Raw genomic sequence first — 23,228 nt, 5'->3', positions numbered from 1 at the left:
ACAGGGTCAGCGGCCGGGGCGACACCCTCCCTGGTTGCCCAAGGAACAGAAGGGGCTGGGCCACGCGGGGGGTTCTTGACTCCTGAGGGCAGCTGGGTGTCCTGCAGGGCAGATGCAGAGGGGCTTGGCAGCAGGCAGGCTCCCCTGGCACGACCTCTGATCTCTGCCCTTCGAGCCAACTTCCCTCAGGGCAGGAAGCCCATGAGGACAGTGAGGGAAGCGCTGGAAGGTCCTCCCACTCAGAGGCCACTAGGAGGCAGCGCTCGCGGGGACGTGATGGCCGCTGCCCTCGTAGGACAGGTCTCTGGCGCCTGACGCAGGGAGTGGGTGTCAGGAAGGCCTTGGGCTGGGGTTTCGGCCCCGGCGTCTGGACAGGGCAGGGCGCTGTTGTTCACCCCCAGCGCCAGCCAGCCCAGCTGTCTCACTCTTGTGAGCAGCCCAGTGGGCGCATGGCAGAGGCACAGGCACGCCATGCCCTGGCTCTCTGCGTTTCCTCGTGGGAGGGGGTTTATGTGGCCGAAGCAGGCCCTGGTGTGGATGGATCTGGCCTCCCAGGTGTTGAGGGAGCGCGGGGTGCGCCTGCTTCCTCCACCCACCTCGCCCATGGCCTCCCCAAGGCCCTGGCCTCACTCCAGATCCCGGGGCCACCTCCAGGCTCCACGAGCGCCAACTCCCAGCGCCGTCCAGACCCAGAGGCAGCCGTCCCTGCCTAGATGGTGACTAGGCACCAGCTCAGCTGTCACGGGTGCTGCCCCAGGTCCCAGGCCCCACCCCCTGCTGCCCAGGCACACACCCCCTGCGGCAGGTGACTCCACCCCTGCGTTCTGCTGTGCCGGGCACCTGCCTGCTCTACGCCCCTCATCCCCAGGATTTCCCACCCGCAGGCTTTCTGCGGGGGCAGTGGTGGCCCCGGCTTCTCACCCTTCAGGTTTTCTTGCATCTGCGCACCGGTGGAAGAGAGTAGGCCCAGTGGACTGGGTGCTGCTGGGAGGTGGGAGGCTGCTGGGAGGGCACCGGATGCCGGGGCCTTGCAACCTGGCAGAGGCTGTGCTGCTCAGGGAAGCAAGGTGGCCCTGGGGTGAGGCGGGGGGCTCAGAGGAAGGGGAGCCCTCAGGAGGAAGTGTTGGGGGCAACTGCCAGAGAGCCCGGCCACTGCCCAGTGCCCATCCGGAAGCTCAGCAGGGAGTGGGCTTGGAAGTGGGCAGGGGCATGTTGGCGCCGGCAGCATCCTCTCTTGCAGATGAAGGGCGCCCTGATGGAGATCATCCAGCTCGCCAGCCTCGACTCGGACCCCTGGGTGCTCATGGTCGCCGACATCTTGAAGTCCTTTCCGGACACAGGCTCGCTTAACCTGGAGCTGGAGGAGCAGAATCCCAACGTTCAGGATATTTTGGGAGAACTTAGAGAAAAGGGTATGTTGTGCTGCTTTAATTCATGTTGGGTGGAGGGAAATGGATCTTTCTTGAAAAATTTTTTTCTGAAATGAATTTGATTTTTAGACCATTACGTTTTTCCGTGTGTCCTGGTCCCTAGAATATTAACTGTATATGCACCATCCTCCCCCGTAAGCTGCTGCCTGGCTTTTGCCATCTTTGAAAACAAACTCCAAACAGCCCACAGGCCCCATCCTCACTGCTGCGGTGTCCGTGGGAGGCTGTGTCACGCCACTCGCCGTCTCTCTCTGGTCAGCTCCGTGAGGGCAGGGGCTCTGCCCATTCAGGTGGTATCTGTAGATCCTAGGTTCTAGGGCCCAGAGCATTCCCTGGCCCAGAGTACATGCTCAGAAATGCATGTTGAAAATATCAACGATTCAGTTGTTTAAATGTGAACTGAAAGTCACTTAGAAAATATTCACAAGGCTGGGCTCCGTGGCTCACTCCTGTAACCCCAGCACTTTGGGAGGCTGAGGTGGCCAGATTGCTTGAGCCCAGGAGTTCGAGACCAGCCTGGGAAACATAGCAAGAACCCATTTCTACAAAAAATAAAAATTAGGTGGGCGTGATGGCACGTGCCTGTCCTCCCAGGTACTTGGGAGGCTGAGGCAGGAGGATCACTTGAGCCTGGGAGGCCAAGGCTGCAGTGAGCCATGATGGCGCCACTGCACTCCAGCCTGGGCGACAGAAACAACTATTTGTAGATGGATTTGAAGAACATGTCTTGATGGGATGCTTGATGCTTGTGCTTTTCTGAGTTTCTCTCCTGCTTTGGACAATTGGAACTGGCTCCTCAGAGCCCAAACGTTGTGCCCCAGCTCCTTCAAGGGCAGCACCCAGAGAGACAGGGTTGTGGGATGGAGACATCGAGGCTGCACACTCCTGCAGGGGCCCTGCTGGCCACCCCCCTGCAGGTGGCACCTCTCCCCACCTGTGAGGTCACACACACCACACAGATGCCTCTGGAGCAGTGGTCTGGACAGGTCCACCCCACCCCACCCGTTCGTGTCTCAGGAGTGTCCCACGGGCAGGAAGGCTGAGGCCGGTGAACTCTCATGTGCCTGCCTGTGCTTTTTCTCCAGGTGGGGCACGTAGCCAGTTCAGGTGGGAGGTCGCCTGTCCCTCGTGGGGCAGTTCCTGGGCTCTGAACTGTGTGTGAGCACACAGGCTGAGGAAATGGATGTGGGCAGTTTGGATGAGGGCCGGGGTTCCAGGAGAGACCACCAGCCTGGCTACCCTCGGGGACGGGAAGAGAGAAGCCACAGATCGGGGGTCCTTCTTACGTGGGGGTGGGATCTGTTAACATTCCATGTTCTACAAGTGTCTGGAGCCCTCCAGGAATCACTGTATCTATGTCCGCCTGTGGTTCTCGGTGTCCGCGGTGCCAGAGGTTTCCAGTTTGCAGCCCTCTCAAGGCACGCCCGCCTCTCAGGCATTCCTGTTCTGCAAATGCTCCTGGGTGTTCTGCTGGAGCCGTGGGGAGTCAGTCTCGAGGACCTCAGGGGACAGCCGAAGCTCCCATGACCTAACCCTAACTGAGGAGGGTGTGGGGCTGGGCAGCCGCCAGCTCCTCTCAGCCGGGAGGTCTGCGGCCTGGGCGCCCCTAACTTCATGTGGTTCTTACCGGCAGTGGGTGAGTGTGAAGCGTCTGCCATGCTGCCACTGGAGTGCCAGTACTTGAACAAAAACGCCCTGACGACCCTCGCGGGACCCCTCACTCCCCCGGTGAAGCATTTTCAGTTAAAGCGGAAACCCAAGAGCGCCACGCTGCGGGCGGAGCTGCTGCAGAAGTGTGAGTGGCCGCGGCCGCCATCGGGCATTGTCTTTGTAGTTTCCAGTCATAGGTTTCTTAGGTTCTAAGGTACCAAGACTGCCCCTTCAAGGTGGCGTTCTGGGCCAGGCATGGTGGCTCACACCTGTTGGGAGGCTGGGGCAGGTGGGTCGTTTGAGCCCAGGAGTTTGAGACCAGCCAAGAAACCCCATCTCTACCAAAAGTACCAAAAAATTAGCCGGGCATGGTGGTGCGTGCCTGTGCTCCCAGCTACTCGGAAGGCTGAGGTAGGAGGATCACCTGAGCCCACGAGGTTGAGGCTGCAGTGAGCTGTGATCACACCACTACACTCCAGCCTGGGAGAGAGTGAGACCCTGTCTCAAGAAAAAGAAGATAAAGTTCTGCATAAAGTTTTTTGTTAGAAGTTTATCACTATATTAAACTTTATGTTCTGAAAACATGCTTTAAAAACTTCAGAATTTAGGCTGGGCATGGTGGCTCACACCTGTAAACCCAGCACTTTGGGAGGCTGAGGCCAGCAGATCACCTGAGGTCAGGAGATCGAGACCAGCCTGGCCCACATGGTGAAACCCCGTCTCTACTAAAAATACAAAAATTAGCTGGCTGTGGTGGTGCATGCCTGTAATCCCAGTTGCTTGGGAGGCTGAGGCAAGAGAATCACTTGAACCTGGGAGGCGGAGGTTGCAGTGAGCCAAGATTGCACCACTGCACTCCAGCCTGAGCAACAAGAGCGAAACAACATCTCAAAAAAAAAAAAAAAAAAACACCCACCAACTTCAGAATTTTAGGTGAAGGCGTCTCTAATCTCTGTGACCAAATGAACTCTGTGCCAGCTGAGTCACGCTGTTGGGCACGGTGGGTGCCAGGGTGAATGGCTGGAGGGGCACTGTCCTTACTCTCACGTTGCTGCCTTCTTGAGTGGCCGGTGATCTCAATTTCACTTGAAAGATATTTAATCATTTCAGTTAATGTTTTCCCAAAGCACGACAAAGATTTCAATAACATCGTTTTATTTTGAATGGTTATGGAATTAATATTTATAATGTACATCAATACCCCGTTTCCAGAGAATCCAAATAAAAGGCTGACAGCAGCTGCGCATGGATCTTGGCTGGAACGGGCAGCAGCCAGGGCACAGCGCTGTCCGGGAGGCTCCGTGCAGCCCCGGGCCCACTGGGTAGCCCAGGAAGGACTCTGCTGGCCCCTTGGGCCCCACCCCCTTTGGAGGCCAGCAGCGGCCACAGGGTCTGCTTTGGGCACTCGGTGTCCCCTGATCCTTCAGCCACACTGAACCAAGTCAGGAATATCTCTTCGTTTGTTTCTTCCTCATATTTTTGTATCTAGACCGTGCCTGCTGACCCTCAGCGAGGACGGCGCTACCACTGGGCCAGGGGGAGGCCCGGGTCGATGGAGAGGGCTCATGAGGTCCTCAGCTCCTCCTCGGCTGCTTCCCCCTGCCATGGGGTTCTGGGAGGTGCAGCCACAGCCACCCAGCTCCCGAAACTTGCTCACCTGAGTGAGTTTCTGACTCGTTGTAAAGTGCGAGCTGGTGTCAGGCCCGGCTCGGAACAGCTGCTCATTTAGAGAGAATGCAGCGTTCACGGCTCGGGCCATCGGATGAATCCACTTGACAGAGATGCTTTTACAAGGGCCAAGGGCTCTCACTCTGAGGATCCCTGACACATGTGACCTCTTCCTTCCAGCCACGGAGACCGCCCAGCAGTTGAAGCGGAGCGCCGGGGTGCCCTTCCACGCCAAGGGCCGGGGGCTGCTGCGGAAGATGGACACCACCAGTAAGGCCCCCACCCTGGTGCCGTGAGCCTTGCTTTTGGGGCAGAGCTAAGGGCTTGACCTGGAGACCCGCTCCCTGTTGGGGAGGTGGTGCCTGTGAATGGTCTTCAGGCAGCAGTGTTGGGAGCCCGTGGGAAAGCGAAGGCACTGGGGCAATTTCACCGGCTTCTCCCCTTGGGAGCTCCCTGGGAGGATGTGGGGGCACGGAGACAGGAGGGCCGGGATCTGAGGACAGCGCTGGGCACGGAGACAGGAAGGCCGGGATCTGAGGACAGCGCTGGGCACGGAGACAGGAAGGCCGGGATCTGAGGACAGCGCTGGGCACGGAGACAGGAAGGCCGGGATCTGAGGACAGCGCTGGGCACGGAGACAGGAAGGCCGGGATCTGAGGACAGCGCTGGGCACAGAGACAGGAGGGCCGGGATCTGAGGACAGCGCTGGGCACAGAGACAGGAAGGCCGGGATCTGAGGACAGCGCTGGGCACAGAGACAGGAAGGCCGGGATCTGAGGACAGCGCTGGGCACGGAGACAGGAAGGTCGGGATCTGAGGACGGCGCTGGGCACGGAGACAGGAAGGCCGGGATCTGAGGACAGTGCTGGCCCCTGCTCCTCTGCTGTTGGCACCGGTGGCTCTCGGCCTTCCCAGCTCGGGCTTTCGGCCCCAAGTGCTGCTCTTGGGTTCCGAGTGTCCCTGGGCAGCTCCACGGGGAGGACGTGACCGTGCTCAGCTGCCCGTGGGGCTGTGCCCCCTGCACCCCTCCATCTGCCCTTCCTGATTTGTGCTCTCAGGGCTGGGCGTGAGCTTAAGCAGGATGCACCCTGATCACAGGAAGATGGCGTGCCCCTGGGAACCGTGGCAGGGCATACTCACCCCAGAGGGTGCTGGATAGTGACCTGGGGGCCAGAGGGCAGGACGGGTGTCGTCCTATGCTGAGACAGCTGGGTAAACTTGCAGATGGGTGGAGCTGAAAGGGCAGCCTTACAGGCGCTCTCCATGCAGCTCCCAGACCAGCCTGGCTTAGTTTATTTGGGCTCCCATAATCCCACAGTGTTCACATGGGACCTAGTAGAAGGCATCTTGGGTCTGCTGACTATTGTCCCTGTGTGGGGGGGCCGTCCCCGGGTCATGTTCCTGCCCACCGCAGCCGAGGTTCCACCTTGCTCTCCTCTACCCCGCCTGGAGCAGACCCTTGTCTTTCCACCCCCACCAGGCATCCCAGGGCCAGGGCTGCACCTGCTGGCCCAGGGAGGGTGGGCCAGCCGTTGAGCAGTGTGTCCAGCCTGGCCCAGTGTGCTGATGGCACCATCCCCCGGGCGTCCTCTCTCCGGGCCTGGCACCATGAGAGCCACGCACGCCTTGGAGGGTGCGTGTGGGCGCTGGTGGGTAACAGCGTAGGTAGGCCTCAGGAGTGTCCTCGGGGGACAGGGGGAGAAGGCTTGGGAGGGCGGCCCTCAAGCCCAGGCGCCTGGCTTCACGCCCCTGCCTGTGGAGGCACAGGAAGGAGGCAGAGCTCAGCCCCTGCCACACTGGTGAGAGACTCCACCTGGTGAGATCCTGTGGCCGGGCTGGGGTGCCGCTGTCTTTGGTGTCTTGGCAAAGTGTGAGGTCGTGGCTCCAGGCGTTCCCCTGCTCCCTGAGGTCCGGGATCCTGGGGGTCCTGCCCGCTGCCTGCCAGGGGTTTGGCCCTTCCCCACTGCGGCGCTAGCCTAGAAGAGGGTGGGACGTTCTGGGCTCAGAGGGGGTGGGGGACGTTTGCCGGTCACTGCTGCTGGCGCCCTGACTGTTGCCGTCCTCCAGCCCCACTCAAAGGCATCCCGAAGCAGGCGCCCTTCAGAAGCCCCACGGCGCCCAGCGTCTTCAGCCCCACGGGGAACCGGACCCCCATCCCGCCTTCCAGGACGCTGCTGCGGAAGGAACGAGGTGTGAAGGTAGGCCCGTCCCCCAGCTTCGTGGCGCCCCTAGGCCCGTTGCGCCCTGGTGCCGTCACTGAGGCAGGGCTGTGCTTGTCTTGGCAGCTGCTGGACATCTCTGAGCTGGATATGGTTGGCGCTGGCCGAGAGGCGAAGAGGAGAAGGAAGACTCTCGGTGGGGGTTGGGGCCTGCGTGTAGGCGGCATTGGGGGTCCCTGCGGGCCCTACCCAGTTGGGGTGGGTTGTGTCCACGCTCGGCGGGCAGGGCTGTGCCCCCGTGAGGCTCCTCTCCGCGGGTGGGTGCCTGCTTTTCTCCTCGCTCCTCGGTGGCCTCTCCTGGGAAGCTGTTTGCTTCCCTGCCGCTGCCCTGAGCGGAGACTGCAGACGCGCCCGGGCACTGGCGAGGACGCCTGTTTTGTCCACAGATGCGGAGGTGGTGGAGAAGCCGGCCAAGGAGGAAACAGTGGTGGAGAACGCCACCCCGGACTACGCAGCCGGCCTGGTGTCCACTCAGGTAGGGCTCGGGGCTGCGCCCCATGTCCGGCACCACTGCGGGTGCCCCTTTTGTTCCGATTGTGGCCACTAGTGTGCTCTGTCGGAGAATATATATATGTATGTACATATGTGTGCCGTCTGTATTTATGTATATATACGTATATGTACATGAGAGGCAGTGTGGGCCGTTCCCTGACATGGGCATCTGACTCAGGCTCGGAGCGGGAACCTGCCCCACGCTTGCTGGAGGGGCTGCCAGGGGAGTCCTTCTCACCCCTGTGCCTCAGTGTCCCTTGTCAGGCAGGGCTGGTGGGACCTGCCTTGCACGTGGCCGTGAATGGGTGCAGGACAGGCCTGTGGGGGTGCTGGGTGGTCAGAGGCCTCAGTGTCCCGGAGACCAGGCCCTGCCTGCGGGTGGGAGGCAGCCACGGGGCGCGGCAGGTGCACAGAGGCTGCAGTGGGTCGTCTGAGGCCAGGGCCTGGAGGAGGCCACACTGCGGGGTCACTTCGGGATAATAAGCTCCTTTCTTCCCGCCGCTGCGTGTTCTGGGTTTCTTAACGTGAGCATCTTCCTTTATATCAATGCTTCGTGGTAAGAAAAAGCATCGCTCCTTCTGTGCTCAAGATGGGCGGTTTGGGCTCCTCAACCCCTCCCCTCTCCTACACAGGAGCGGCTCAGTCCCCAACTCTGCTGGGGCGCCAGGGGCCAGGGGTCCCGTTGTCTAGCCCAGGGAGCTCGGGAGAGTGGCCCCCGCCTTCCTGCTCTAGCTCGGGGGGCCACAGCCTGTGGCAGTGGAGCTCCGGGTCGGGCCATGTGTTAGCACATGCCGGAAGTATGGCCTCTTCTGGAAGGAACCTTAAACTCTGTGTTCCAGAAACTTGGGTCCCTGAACAATGAGCCTGCGCTGCCCTCCACGAGCTACCTTCCCTCCACGCCCAGCGTGGTTCCTGCCTCCTCCTACATCCCCAGCTCCGAGACGCCCCCAGGTGAGTCTGCTGGCCCCAGCCTGGAACCAGCCAAGCTGCCTGCCAGGACATGGCCTTGCCCACGGGCGCTGCCAGGGCTGCGGTTCTCGCTCCTGCATCTCTGTTGTCCCCCTTCTGCCTCAGCCAGAATCTGCTGGGGGCAGATGCCCCGCTGGTCAGCTTGAGCTCCAAGACATAAACCAGCTGCTTTGCCCCACCCTGCCCGTCCTGGGCACAGACAGGCAGCCGCCCCAGGGGACACGGCAGGAAGGGGATTGGGTTCGAAAGGGTCTTCTGCCAGGTGACCCAGCTCTTGTTGCTGGGTAGGCGGGAGGGGAGCTGAGAGCCATCCCCTCCCAGACGGAGGGCACTGCCAGGCTCACAGCACCTCAGGCCAGGTCCTGGGCCCAAGGGGCTTGAGGATACAGCCTTCCTGTCTTCCCACCAGTGCCTACGGTATGGGGACCCGCTGCAGGCCAGCAGCTGGCCAGAGTCCAGACATCTTATCTGCGAGTCTGGGAAGGCCTGAGACCACTGGCCTTGTTCCTCTGGCTGGGGCTCCTGGGGCCTGTGCCTTGGCTGGGGGCCACAGGGAGTTCTTGTCAGAGGGTAGCAGGACAGAGAAGGGGAGCTGAGCCTGTCACCTCCAGGAGCACTAGGGTTTGGGAACAGGGTGGGGGTCCAGCCCCCTCACCAGGCCCCGGTCTACTTGCAGCCCCATCTTCCCGGGAAGCCAGCCGCCCACCAGAGGAGCCCAGCGCCCCGAGCCCCACGTTGCCAGCGCAGTTCAAGCAGCGGGCGCCCATGTACAACAGCGGCCTGAGCCCTGCCACACCCACGCCTGCGGCGCCCACCTCGCCTCTGACACCCACCACACCTCCGGCTGTCGCCCCTACCACTCAGACACCCCCGGTTGCCATGGTGGCCCCGCAGACCCAGGCCCCTGCTCAGCAGCAGCCTAAGAAGAACCTGTCCCTCACGGTAGGTGTACCCTGGCAGGGCCCACAGGCCACCAGGTAGGTGGTACGGCCCTGGCCACCTCCCCTAGCGTGGGGGTGCCACAGTGCCTGCAGGGGGATGCAGGAGGTGGTCCTGGCGGGGCCCTAGCACCCACACCCCTCTCCCCGCTGTAGAGAGAGCAGATGTTCGCTGCCCAGGAGATGTTCAAGACGGCCAACAAAGTCACGCGGCCCGAGAAGGCCCTCATCCTGGGCTTCATGGCCGGCTCCCGAGGTATGTTCATAAGGCAGGGCCTGGGGGTGCACCGGGCCGGGTTGGGGGCGGGTGCCCCCAGACACCCACCCAGCAGCTCCTGCTCTCTGCAGAGAACCCGTGCCAGGAGCAGGGGGACGTGATCCAGATCAAGCTGAGCGAGCACACGGAGGACCTGCCCAAGGCCGATGGCCAGGGTAGCACAACCATGCTGGTGGACACGGTGTTTGAGATGAACTATGCCACGGGCCAGTGGACGCGCTTCAAGAAGTACAAGCCCATGACCAATGTGTCCTAGGGCCACCTGCCTCACAGCTGGCCGTCCCTTGGGGGGGGGGTCCACGGGACGGTGGCTTTGCCGGCTTAAAGTAACCGGATGGCGGACACCTGGCCCCCGAGGTCCCCCAGCCGCCGCCCTGCTGCTGACCCAGCCTGTTTTAAGTTCTGGATGCATTTCTCTGGGGTGTTTGGGGCTTATTTTTAAAATTTTAATATGGGTTCTTTTTTGTGTGATTTAAGACACTTTTTGGACTCAACGTTACATTTTTGAATGTAGTAAGTTAACCAAAAAAGTTACAACTTCCTAATTTTAGTGACAGCTCTGCCTGTTAGACTCTTACTTTTTAAAATCTTTTCTATTTTCCCTCGCTGGGGCAGTGCCCTCCTACCCCCAGGGTTGAGGGGACCAAGGTGGCACAGTGGTACTGGGGGTGCGGCAGGGACACCCGACCACACCAGAGCGTGGGAGACGGTGGGCCTTGTCCCCTGCCTGTGCCTGCCTGGGAGTTTTGTATTCATCTTTTGTATAGTTGTGGACATTTAAGACAGTCTTTGGGTACCTATTTTCATTGTAAAACTATCTGAACCATTAAAGTCGAGCTTTTCTAAAGAAAGCCACCATAGCTGTGTTTGGGGCCAGCTTGTCCTCCCTGCTCCAGGGACCCAGTCCCTCCCTAGGCGGCCTTCAGGACGGGGTGGGCCAGGGCTGGGGGCTTCCTAGGACACCCTGGCGCACAGGGTGGGGAACAGGTAGGATCAGCCCTCGGGGTACTCCCTTGACTTACTTACTTGGCTGTGGGCCTGGGGACCACCCGGCTCAGCCGACTGCAGGGCTGGGGGACAGCAGTGGTTCCTTCTCTCTAGACCATTTCACCCTTAATGGGAATTTGGGAAGCAAATTATTTCTGAAAGAAGAAGAAAGCATTTTTCCAAAGTCAGTCAGTTATGCCTGCTATTTCCAGTATTTGTTATACCTCCCAAGGTGGCACTGCCTCTCCCCAGCGGGTCAGGTCAAAGACAAAATGACACAGTCAGGACAGGGAGCCCCACCCATCGGAGGCATCAGTGCCACACCTGATGCTTTGCAATTCAAAGTAACTGGAAAAAAAATCAAACAATCCCATATAAAATAAGTTAAGAAAAAAGCCTTTAAAATGTTTTTAATACAAAAATACTCATACACAATTTTCCAAACACAGCTTTCCATTTTAAATGCTATTTTCCCCCAACTGGCAAGTCTCAACTCTCTATTTCAGTATATCCCTCCCCCCCAAAAGTGAATTTCAAGTTTTTAAGTCTAACTATCAAACCTGGTGACAGCACCCAGTATTCCTAAAAGGAATCTGACCTTACATTGTATGAAGTTTAGACACCAATAGGCACATTTAAGTTTGTATTTAATTTCTGACGGGGCATTTCACACCTCAACAGGGTATGGTGAGGCTGTGACACCCCGTGGACACAGCATTTTACTCTACTGACTAACAAACAGTCATCAACTATACTCATAGGATCAAGATATTTGGCGACTGACAGTCATTTGCATTAACTTGAATTATAAAACAGGTTTAATTCTGGAAAATAAGGTAGTTCTGGAAGATGGGCACTGCACACGCCGGGGTTTAGATGTCAAGACAGACAAACACTGCGAAGGGGACCCAGACAGCCACGGACAGGTGTCGCCGGAAGAAAGGCCGGCCTGAGGACGGACAGCTGGGTTCTCACTTCAGGTGCCTGAAGAGTTTCCCCCACAGGTGACCACATTTTAAGCTGCCCATTCGGACACATCCCCCTGTGGGCGCACACGGGTGGGTATGGGTTTAGGTGCAGATGCTGGTTTCGGATGCCAAGGAATCCTGAGGGATTGGGGCGGTTTTTGTGTTTTGCTACACATTAATGACGAAGGATTGAAGCTGATGTTCAGGAAGTCACCACGTCCTCAGAACAAAGCTGGGCAGGGCTGAGAGCCAACCACACCCAGGGTCACAGCTGGGGGCCTGGTCAGCCCCAGTGGCGAGAAACCCTGCAAGCTCAGGGCCGCTACCCCAAAGCCTGGCTCCACCGAGTTATCAACGGGTATTGTAGAGACATTCAAAGTTAGTGTTACTTGCTCATTAGTTTAACAGTTTTTGGAAAGGGGAAGGAAACATATTTAAAATGTTTGCATTATTTCCTTCAGAAAAATCATAAAATTTGGAAGTATTATCAAAGCGATTAAAAATCACAAGATTTCATTACTGTCCAACACAAAAATAAGTTAATATCTGCTCCCCAAAGTGCACTGCAAAGCTGATTCTGCTGTTTTGACGTAAGCATTGTTAGTCCCTTACCTGCCGGAAGGGATCTTTTGGGCAAGTGACAGCGGGGCCCTGGGGCCTTCGACTCTAAGGTGTGTGTGGGGACGCTGCCCGGCCTGTCCCTAGAACAACCTTCCAAGTTAGGGCATCATAAGGAGCATAAATCTATGAGCCGATCCAGTATTTTCTTAGGACAATTTGGGAGAAGTTAGAGTCTGAACTGGAAAGCACTCCCACCCTGTCCTAACCGGCAAGTGCACCTCAGAGGCCACGGCCGCGCGAGCAAGTCAGTGGCTACACAGCTCGTTTCCCCTGGGTCCTCTGTGTAGTTAACTTTGCTGGGGACCCTGATGGGAGAAGGGACAGCCACCAGCCAGTGAAACTTCCAGTCAGTGCTCAGGGAGGCGTGGGACCCTGCAGGGCCACACACCCCTGAACCCCACGCTTACAGGTCACAAAACCACGGAGTAGCCGCTCTCAGGTCCAAAGACACTGCAGTTTTTACCAAGGCATAAAAGATGCCACAGAAAATTTAACAGGAGCCTCAGCAGCAGTTTTCAAGGGGAGTTCTGTAAACTTCTCTGCAAGATGGATGTGTCCCCCCTTAGGTTATTTTAAGAAAAGGCCATAAAAAAGCACCTGCTGCTGAATGTTCTCTCCCTCCCTCCCAGACAAGCAGCCCCTCAGGACACGTGGGCAAAGGCACACATGGTGCCCCCTTCTCAGGGTGCTCCAGACTTCCCAGGGTCAAGGATCCCTCAAAAAAAGAACCAAGTCTTAAAACATATGTAGTACTCAGATAGGTCGCACTCTGTAGAACTGGACCTTTTAAAAACTAAAGTGAAATCTCACAGGAGAGTGGGTGTCATACCTGGCCTAGACCAGTGCCCATAACACACGTACGAGGCACGCACACCTGCCAGGCAGGCCTCCACCCCCAGGACCACACCTCTCAGTAGGTGCCCTGGCAGAGGGCACATGTGATCAGCAGAGTCTGCATCTTCCATCACCAGACCCATAGAGTGCTGAGATGGAAGCCACTCTGGGTGGCAGGAGGGCTAGACTCCGTCTCTCTTTAGACCCACGTGCTGGGGTCCCCGGGGCCTGCAGCGCCCTACGGGGCTCCCTAAGTTGTCACTTCCTGTGCTCTAAGCAGACTGCGGTCTCACGCCCTGCAAAGTCACTCCTTTCGCCACGGAGCTCAGGGCCGCATCAGTAAACACACACTTCAGTCGGTGGTGATTTGTGAAATAGGTTTAGCAAAAATATATTGAGAATAAAAATCAGAAACTGGTAAAGAAAAGCCAAATGAAAAAAATATACAAAGTTCTCCCCCAAATGTTGATAAGAACCTAGCGAGTTCAGAAGATAGGCCCAGGTGAGAAGTAGGCCCAACCCGGCCAGGCCTCGAAAGTGCTCCGCGTAAACTACACGTTGAAAGTGGACGTGTTATTGGCATTTCATTCAAATCCATGAGGAGAAAAAACTACGGGAGGAAATCTTACAACACCATTGCTGCCACCACCTGCAGGGCCAGCTTCTCACTAGGATGGAAAAGAAGCATTTCTGAGGAACAATTCACATTAGTACAAAAAAATGATATAGCCATTTCCAAAGAGCAGAGTAATGATCACAATGGCAGTTTCGAGGAATCCAGGGTCAGTCCTCACACGGGCCTCACCCAGCCTCTCCTGAGTGGCGACGGCGCTGAGAGCCAGAAAGGGGGCAACGCGAAGCCGAGTTTCTAGCGACCCTTGGGAAAAGCCTACGCTACACATTTCAGAGGAGATTAAAACATTCCATATGCCAATTAACTTTAACCTAAAAAAATAGAGTGGGAGGGAACCTTGACATTCGGAGAAATTCAAGTGTGGCGGTAACGCTGAGGAGTGAGGCTGTTTGTCCAGGAACGCTGAGCTGGGCTCAGACGGTCATCAGTGCAGACGCAGCGGATGCTGCTGAGGATGGCTCAGTGGTGGGGAGGCGCTCCCTCCCGAGGAGGCCTGTACGTCTGTGTCCTGGCGGCTCGAGCTGGGTCCTCTGGGCCAGTTCATGCTCGCCCTCTCCCGCAGGCAGGGCCGGCCGCCCTGCACCGCCCCTGGATCCGGCCAAGCTGCCGCCTGGCGCTATTTGCCCTCTGTGACTCTCCGCCAGCCCCTCCGCCGCCGCCTCTTCCCCTTCGGCTTCCCTGGCTCTGGGGGGGGCTTCTCAGTCTTGGTGCTTCTGACCGATGCCGCCCCTAAGTCATGCTCACAGCAGTAGGACCGCCCGTCCGGGGTGCAGCTGAAGGCTGTCCCGTCCTGGTGCTCCTTACAGAACGAATTGGGGCAGAGGTGGCAAAATGAAGTCGAAGGTTTGCCACACACGTCACAATGATGCCAAGGACATTCCCACTTCCCTGCAACAGAACACAAGATGTGAGCACACAGAAGTGATGGAATCACGACTTCAACATTATCGTGGTTGAAGACGACTTACAACTGTCAGGTCAAATGAACACAAAATAGTGCTGGCTCCAGCGAACAGGACGGGCAAACTGTCTACCACAGCCCGGGCGGGCTCCCTGGCAGGGCCTGTTGACTCCACAGTACCTGCCAGGCCCCTAAGGACCACCTGTTAGCGTCTCTTTATGTTTCAGCAACTGAGAGGAGCTGTGCCGGGTGCAGGAGTGTCCCCCAGCCCGGCGTGGACGGGCAGGGGCTGCTGTGCTGATTTCCATGTGACCTGCCCTCTCCCAAGGGACTGATTTTCAACTTGGGTATTCATCTTTCTGGCATGACTCTGTAAAAGCTCTGTCAGGTTAGGGACCACCCTCTCGCACCCATGGCCAGCACTTTTCTCTATCGTGTGTCATCTTTACCATACAAAAATGTTTTTACACAAATATCTGAATTCTTTTTTTTTGAGATGGAGTCTAGCTCTGTCGCCCAGGCTGGAGAGCAGTGGCGCAATCTTGGCTCACTGCAGCCTCCGTCTCTTGGGTTCAAGTGATTCTGCTGCCTCACCCTTCCGAGTAGCCAGGATTACAGGCGCCTGCCACCACGACCAGCTAATTTTTCTATGTTTAGTAGAGATGAGGTTTCACCATGTTGGCCAGGCTGCTCTCGAATTCCTGACCTCAAGTGATCCATCCACCTTGGCCTCTCAGAAGTGCTGGGATTAGAGGCATGAGCCACCGTGCCTGGCCTGGATTTTCTTTTTACAGTTTTGTTTTCGTTTGTTTCGTTTTTTTTTTTTTTTTGGGTGGAGTCTTGCTCTGTCAACCAGGCTGGAGTGCAATGGCACTATCTCAGCTTTCTGCAATCTTGGCTCACTGCAACCTCCGCCTCCCGGGTTCAAGCATTTCTCCTGCCTCAGCCTCCCGAATAGCTGGGATTACAGGTGCATGCCACCACACCAGTCTAATTTTTGTATTTTTAGTAGAGACAGGGTTTCACCATGTTGGTCAGACTGGTCTCGAACTCCTGACCTCAGGTGATCTGCTCACCTTGGCCTCCCAAAGTACTGGGATTACAGGCATGAGCCCCCGCACCTGGCCTCTTTTTGGTTTCTTGTTTTGGGTAAGGGCCTTTTAATTTTTCTCTGTGATTCCACACAGTCGAGAGCCCCATGGCGACACACTGCAAGATTGTAACGGAGGTGGCTGCACCCTTAGGTGTGAGCCATGATGTCTGCGCAGCACCAGAGTCATCTCACGACCCATTTCTCAAGACTGTCTCATCACCAAGTGGAACAAGACGCTACTGTTTTCCCACTGGCGCCTGTCATCTCTGAAATGCGGGTGCTGGAAGGTGGAGCCCACTCTACTTTCCCTCAAACGGAGCCAGAGCTGCAGCTCCTTCGTCAACCGGCGGAGCCTCCTGGTGCACAGCACCATCTCTGGGGACAGCCTGCCCTGCACATCCAGGACAGGGGCTCTGGGCCCCTCCATTCCCACTGTAGTGCAGTCAGGCCAGGCCCCTCTGGGCTGCCAGGGAGACGCTGCTGTAGAGGCCTTTCTCCTAGGAGGGGCTTTAGTTCCCAGCGTCGCCTCCTTCCTGGCCGCCCCGCCCCCACAGCATGGATGAGGGCCCCAATTCTGCAGCTGGGCCTTGGGCTGCCTGAATCCCTCCTGGAGGTTCCAGGGGCTACCCCGTCACCACATATCTTCTCTGCTCGATGCAGAGATCTAGAATGTGCGGCTGGTGGAACAAAGAAAGGCTCTGCCACCCTGGATCAGGGCCTTCGCTGCATGAGCGCCTGGTGCGCCTGCACCCAGATGAGGCCCGGTCAGCAGGAAGAGCGGCAGCAGCCGCCATCAGGAGCCTGCCACACAGACACAGCCGCAAGCCACCGCGAGGCTGCACACCCACCGAAGGGCCGCTTGCCAAGGCCCAGGCAGGACAGGTGGTAGGCCTTGGTGCAGAACTTGCGGTCACACAGCACCAGCTGCCCGCCATCACCGCAGCGGAAGCACTCGTCCTCTGACTGCCTCTTCCCTTCCCCTTTTGCTCTGCGCCGCCTCATTTTCTTCTTGGTCTTTTTGCCCTTTTCCTCTGATGAAAGGGTCGTCGAGGTCTAGAGTCAAGAATTAAGCACAGATCACCGGAAAGAATTACACAGGCTGAAGCAAATAGGGCAGAAGAGCGAGCTACGATCCAGGAACTTCAGAGATGTCTGCAGGTGCCCAACACTAAGAGGAGAGGAGTGTCCTCCTCGTGCTCCCCAGACATCCTTAGACTCACTCGACTCAGCGTGAAAAAGCTGAACAAAGACTACGACTAGAGTGAGCTTTGTCGGAAGCCTGCAATGACGCATCTCAGCAGCATCTCAGCCGACACACAGCTCCGGGATCTGCTGATGGGACCCACTGGCAAAGGAGGCCACCACAGGCAGAACAGCTCCCGCCCGCCACCCAGGGTCTCCTCATTAGGAAATTCCACAGGAACGTGGGCACAGGTGGGCGGCAGTGACCTGAGGGCAGTGACCATCCTCAGCAACACGGCTGAGGACAGACACCGGCTCAGGGCCGAGGTGGTGCCACCGCCAGGCTTTCAGGCCCAGGTTCTACACAGCACAGGGAAGGGGTGCAAGAGTGCCCCCCCAAATCTCTGTCCTTCCTGGAACCTTGGAAGGTGACTGTATTTGGAAATAGGGTCATTGTCAACGAGATCTGTTAAGATGGGGTCACATGGTAGCAGGGCAGGCCCTAAGTCAACAGGACCAGTGCTCTTATAAGAAGGGCAAGTCAACAGTCATGTTCGCAGGGAGAATGGCTGGGCGGTGCTGCTACAAGCCAAGGAGCAGCAAGGACTGTGGCCGCCACCAGGAACGGGAGACAGGCCTGGGAAAGAGCCTCCCAAGGAACCTTCAGAGGGCGCACGGCCCTGCCCACACCCAGAACTGCGAAACCACGCGTCTGTGGGGCATTGTTCTGGCAGCCCCAGGAAACACGTTCAGTGAGGAACTCTTAACCACTGGCCTTTGTTGAGAGCCGTCCTCCCCAGCCCACAGCAGGGAACTTGCTCCCACCTGTCCCAGCAACCCAGCCTGGAGGAAGCCGCTGTTCACGGGGGGGCACATGTCTCCAGGAGTGCAAAATGCCAACACAGAGCCTGGGGGGAAGGAGGGCGCCACAGCCTTACCTTTGGTCTATCCCCAAGGAATCCACTGCAATTGGAGGCTCCACACCGGCAGACCGTTTTTTCATTGCCCAGACAATCGAGGTTGTAGTTAAAAGTCAGCTCCGTCCCTGGGAGAAGAGGAGACAGACACCAAATTGGAAACACCTGCCTTTCTCTTCAAAAGCTAAGGGGCGTGTATTAGGTCAACAAAAATACTCTTATTATTTTTGTATCTGTACTGGCTTGATCCATGGCCTTTCAATTTTGCTTGGTAAAAGAGATATTCAAACCAAAAGAGACTCCACATCAGCACCCACCTCCCCCAGAGCCTTTCCAGTCCAGCCCCACGCAGCTCTCAGCAATGGCCACTCTGCCCCCATAGCCAGGAGCCCCATGCAGGGTCCCCAGAGCTTGTACCTGCAGGAATGTCACAGACGGCAAACAGGCCCACACGAGTGTCCCCATTCACTGTCCACTTGAGGGTCTCACAGTTGGGCTGGCAGCTGTGATTCATAAATCGAGAGTAGTTTCCTTTGGGGCCAGCGTCTATTATACGGTCCTGTAAGGTCAAGTGATATATGAGGTCAAGTGTTAGCAATCGCATGTTACTTTTAAAGGGAATTTTCACCATCATAAAGCACAATGAACAAGTTGTGTTCCTTGTTGTACTGAAAACCGTGGTGTCCTGTGTCCACTGAGACAGGACACCCCCAAACCAGTCCTGTTTCTCTTGCTCACAGAGGACAGGTCAGGACCACGTGGAGAGGACCGAGCCTTAGTGAGCGCCGGGGAGGACAGGACAGGGAGCTGGAGCTCCCAGCATCCTCCATGATGGCAAACAAGGGAGCTAAGGTCAGCAGCAACAGCCTAGCCAAGTGGCACTCAAGGACAAGAACAAGACTCACCCTGGCTGGGCGCAGTGGCTCACGCCTGTAATCCCAGCACTTTGGGAGGCTGAAGCAGGCAGATCACCTGAGGTCAGGAATTTGAGACCAGACTAGCCAACATGGTGAACCCCCATCTCTACTAAAAATACAAAAAAAATTAGCTGGGCGTGGTGGTGGGTGCCTGTAATCTCAGCTACTAGGGAGGCTGAGGCAGGAGAATCACTTGAACCCGGGAGGTGGAGGTTACAGAGAGTGGAGATCGCGCCACTGCACTCCAGCCTGGGCAAAAGCAAAACTCCGTCTCAAAAAAAAAAAAAAGACTCACCCAACCGAAAAACCAGCAAAGGATGCAAAGAAACAATTCCCAAAGAGCAAATCCAGGCAGAGATGGAGAAATGCAGATCAGAGTGACAGTGAGCTCTGACTTTGCACCCATGGCGCTGATGTGACGTTGGTTGAGATGAGGGGGTGGCTGCAGGGCTGGCAGGAAGGCTTTTGAGACAGCAACCTGATAAGGGCCATGGGAATCACAAATGCAAGCACAATGTGGCCTAGAACTGACCCACTGAAATCCACGTGCCTGGAGGCCAAAGGCAGGAACTGGAGACAACATCTCCACCCAGCAGCATGGAATGGACGGCCCCGGCCTCCACCTGAGGAGCCGCCAGATCCACCGCACAACTGCGTGGGGAAAAATCAAAAGGCCACATAAAGCGTAACAGTCACGTGTTCAAACAAAACCACGTGTGTGAACAGGGATAAACACTGGGATAAACATGGTCCCAGGAAGCAGCAGGCTTCGGAGTCACTATTCACATGCCGCCTCTGACACAACTGCCCATGCACCCAGCCCTGGTGCAATCTCCCAGGGTGCCCCTGTCTGGGACCGCTGGCCCCCTGCCCTTTCTACATACCCACACAGGCCACCCTTTAAAACCAGAAATGGTACCAGAATGTGGTTCTCTGCAAGATGCTTTTCACAATAATAAAATGCACTAATCAACCCAGAGTGCCACTCTTCAACACAGAAGTGGGGGTGCTTATCCGCCCTCTGCAGATGCTTTGTCATGACGCGCTGAGCCGCGGTGCTGATGTGCACGTTGGCATGCACACCACTTCTGCAGGGCACTGGGGACGAGGACAGCACGGGGCATGCACATGGGACATGCCACCAATGCCAACAGGACAACCCAGCCTCTGACGCCTGGCAGCACCGTGTCTAAACTACATTCCTACCATTACCAGCGGGGCCCGGTGCCACTTCCTTCTTATCGGGCCAGTTTTCATCTGTGGGTTGCCCGCCATGTCTTGACCCTGTTTTATCTTAACTGACTTACAGAGGTTCCCTAGATATTCCAAACATCAGACCCCTTTATAACAATATGTCGGCCGGGCGCGGTGGCTCACACCTATAATCCCAGTACTTTGGGAGGCCAAGGATCACTTGAGGCCAGGAGTTCGAAACCAGCCTGGCCAACATGGTGAAACTGTCTCTACTAAAAATACAAAAAATTAGCCAGGTGTGGTGGTGGGCACCGGTAATCCCAGTTACTCGGGAGGCTGAGGCAGGAGAATGGCTTGAACCTGTGAGGCAGAGGCTGCAGTGAGCTGAGACTGTGCCACTGAACTCCAGCCTAGGCGACAGAGTGAGACTCCGTCTCCAAAAAGAAAAAAAAATGTGTCAAAAACTTTCCCATAGCTTCCCAGCTCCCACTAGAATCTTCCGTGCACAATGTCTTTTCTCACAAAGCTGCCTCCGCCTTATGCAACTATTTTACCCTTTTGCTTCATGCGTTTTCGGTTTGCTGAGTAGTTGCATGCAGCTTTTCCCACCAGATTATAAAATGCATCTCCCCCCCTCCTAGCTATTCAATCCATCTGGAATTGGCCTTCATAAGTGGTGTGAGGGGAGGCATCAGTGCGTGGTACGTGGGCTGCCCGGCCCTGGCTTTGGCCCCACTCCCCCTGGCCATCCGCCTGGGTTTGGGCCCCGCTGGAGTCACAGGAATGCCATGGGGAACACTGTCACCCCCAGGACACGCCCACCCTTCCCACAGTAAGGCTTCAAGATAAAGCACTGGCTAGACCTGCAGATCTTTCCTTCTACATGGACTTTGAAATTGCCTGTCCAGGTATATTTAAACGTTTTTGCTATTTTTATCGCACCTACAACGAGCTTGCACTGGGGAAGATTTCCACCCTCACAGCCTCTCCTTTCCCAGCTGGGACATAGCCTGTACCGCCACTCATCCACATCATCTCTCGTGTCCGTCAGTGACACTGCCAAACTTTCCACAGAAGCCTGCTCCATTCAATACACGCATCAATGCTCTTTGTGGCTCTGCATACATGAGGAGGGCAGGGGAAAACCTATGGACCTGGCCTCTCTCTGTTGTCACTGCAGTCACATAAGGCCATCACCAAACACAGCCGTCTCATTCTCCGAGAGACACTGTTTGCCTCTTGCTGCTCTGCTGTTTCTGCCCTGCCTGCATCACCCAGCACCCGCAGCCTTGGGGGTACAGGAGCGGCGGGAGCGTCCTGCCTTATTTCTGAACCGGCCACAAGTGTCTGGCTCACTGAGCATCAGCTGGCAGCCGCTGATGTCTTTTAGCAAGCTAAGCATAGTTGTAGTCCTGGTTTCTTGGGAAGTTTTCATCAGGAATAGGTTTGAATTTTCTCAAATGATTTTCTGGTGTTCATGAAAATGACCCTGGATTTGTTTTCCTCCTTTACCTGATAGGGTTGTTAAGCCCTCCTTGCAGTCCTGGGGTAAACCCCACTCAGTCACGAGGAACTGCTCTCCATGCTTTTCAGGTGCACCCCACCGGCTGGCACACACCCTCACAGGTCCCAGGTCCCCTTCTCCCATGTTCACATACAGGTCCACGCCCTGGCTTGGACCTCACGCCTCAGTACATGTGCCTCTGAAAAGTACACGGCACTATTGTGGGCTTGTAAGAAGAGATTTATTTATTTCTATTGTTTCTGTTTTCTAAGTCTCTGCTTGGTCTCTAAACACTTCCTCCAGTGTATTCTGCCCTTCTTTTCAACAGTGCTTGAATTCATGCTCATCATCTGTCCAGGATCTCTGCCTTCAACTAAGAGGTGAACTCACCGTCAGCTGTATTCATTGGCCTTTCTCCTGGATCCCATAGGCCAGTGGGAAGGCCCTAAATTTAGGGTGCATCTCATCCCCAGTGGTGGCTCTGGTGTCAAAAAAGCCTTCTTCTGTGTCACTGAAAGTGGTAGGGCCTGAATTCTGCCTTGTCTGAGAACAACTCCTTTCTTCGACTTCACCTTGGCATACCTTTGGCCACAATTTTTTTTTAATTGAGACAGGGTCTCCCTGTGTTGCCCAGGCTGGTCTCGAACTCCAGAGCTCAAGCAATCCACCCGCCTCAGCCTCCCAAAGTGCTGGGATTACTGGCATGAGCCACTGCACCCGGCCTGCCCACAATTTTATTTTTAACCTTCCAGAATCTCTTTGTTCCTTGCATGCTGCAGAGAATTCGGTTTTATGATCCAATCCAGAAGTCCTTTAAAAAGTAAGCGAGCCCATTTTCCTCTTTCCAGACATGCTGGCCACAGTCAGAACACATTCATGTCTTGCTTGTTTCTATGGGCTTTCAGCCTTTCACTGTGAGGCAGAGGAGCTGCTTGATTTCCTGCTGTTGGGGACTCCGTCCTGTCCTGTTGGCGGCCCTTTATGTGACCCGTCAGCCTGCATGCCCACATGTAATGTCCCGGACATTACATGTCCCTGCTTGTGCACACCGAAATCAGCCTGGACCCCCTCCCTCAACCGCCCCTAGAGCCCAGCTCTCATCAGCAGCATTATCTTCACGCTCTCCTTTGCTCCTGAACACACCTCAGCTTCTGCTCCCACCTGACTCAGCGGCTCTGGCTCGCCGGTGTTGGGGATGAACTTACCCTCCTTTCTCCCTGCCCCTCCCACTGCCCCTTCTGGTGGGGGCAACATTCTGAGTACGCATCACTCCTTCTGGCACGCTCACCCCCGGCAGCTGCCACTGTCCAACTTGTTGCTGGAGCTTCACCTGATTCTGCTGGAGGCCTGGAGCTCATCTCTTAGCAGCTGACTCAGGAAGATGTGTTCCTTTAATTCTCTGCGTCTCTGTAGCTGTTACACCCAGAGAGCCACATGCCTGGATAGACACCCCTGGCTCGTTCTGTGGAGCCCACCCTGTCCCGAGCACTGGGTCCTGCTGTGAACAGCCTCCACTTGGCCCTATTTCTCCCCTTAGAAGCAATTTCGGCTTTTTGTTTTGTTTTTTTGCCTGGCTATCTACAAGATTCTTGCTTGCGTCCAGTAGTCCTACTTACGACGTCGCCCAATCTGACTCAGCCCCGCTGAACCATCCTCTGGCCTGCTTGAATGCACAGTGCCTCTCCTCAGCAGCCCCTGCTCAAGGCGTCACTCGCATCCTTCTCTTTCTTTCCTACCTTCCTTCTCTCTTTCCCAGGTTCTTTCAGCTGCACTCTGCTCACTCCCCACATCCACCCTCGTGCCGTTCTTGTGGTTCCTACTCTCTAGTGTGTT

At 56.4% G+C, this 23,228-nt stretch overlaps 2 protein-coding genes and 1 non-coding gene across 19 annotated transcripts in view; 1 reads left to right on the top strand and 2 right to left on the bottom strand.

The window, feature by feature from the left end:
- NELFA (negative elongation factor complex member A) overlaps positions 1-10,494 on the top strand; it is a 64,802-nt gene extending 54,308 nt beyond the window's left edge. For 10 of the 11 annotated variants that reach the window (XM_055111131.2, XM_055111134.2, XM_055111133.2 and 7 more), the window contains 10 exons: positions 1,241-1,412; positions 3,064-3,225; positions 4,929-5,018; positions 6,816-6,946; positions 7,034-7,103; positions 7,354-7,442; positions 8,299-8,410; positions 9,105-9,370; positions 9,523-9,622; positions 9,715-10,494. In XM_055111131.2, the coding sequence (XP_054967106.1) occupies positions 1,241-1,412; positions 3,064-3,225; positions 4,929-5,018; positions 6,816-6,946; positions 7,034-7,103; positions 7,354-7,442; positions 8,299-8,410; positions 9,105-9,370; positions 9,523-9,622; positions 9,715-9,899 (1,377 nt within the window). In that variant the 3' untranslated portion in view covers positions 9,900-10,494. Of the gene's footprint in view, positions 1-1,225; positions 1,413-3,063; positions 3,226-4,928; positions 5,019-6,815; positions 6,947-7,033; positions 7,104-7,353; positions 7,443-8,298; positions 8,411-9,104; positions 9,371-9,522; positions 9,623-9,714 lie in introns of all 11 variants that reach the window. The other variant, XM_008965479.4, reaches the window with a different exon arrangement.
- A 516-nt stretch (positions 10,495-11,010) lies between these two features.
- The window catches only part of NSD2 (nuclear receptor binding SET domain protein 2), a 109,963-nt gene continuing 97,745 nt past the window's right edge, over positions 11,011-23,228 (bottom strand). For all 7 annotated transcript variants that reach the window (XM_055111130.2, XM_034958191.4, XM_034958194.3 and 4 more), the window contains 4 exons: positions 18,198-18,339; positions 17,802-17,908; positions 16,530-16,734; positions 11,011-14,575 (listed from right to left, as the gene is read on the bottom strand). In XM_055111130.2, the coding sequence (XP_054967105.1) occupies positions 14,304-14,575; positions 16,530-16,734; positions 17,802-17,908; positions 18,198-18,339 (726 nt within the window). In that variant the 3' untranslated portion in view covers positions 11,011-14,303. The remainder of the gene's footprint in view (positions 14,576-16,529; positions 16,735-17,801; positions 17,909-18,197; positions 18,340-23,228) is intronic.
- LOC112439721 (small Cajal body-specific RNA 23) lies at positions 18,442-18,566 on the bottom strand. Its single transcript, XR_003027959.1, has one exon. It is a non-coding gene; the product is annotated as a small Cajal body-specific RNA 23 (non-coding RNA).

The sequence above is a fragment of the Pan paniscus genome, chromosome 3 (assembly GCF_029289425.2).
Source record: "Pan paniscus chromosome 3, NHGRI_mPanPan1-v2.0_pri, whole genome shotgun sequence".
In the NCBI taxonomy this organism is placed as follows: Eukaryota; Metazoa; Chordata; class Mammalia; order Primates; family Hominidae; genus Pan; species Pan paniscus.
The sequence above is the reverse complement of the archived record's forward strand: the minus strand, read 5'-3'. Positions and strand labels throughout refer to the sequence as shown.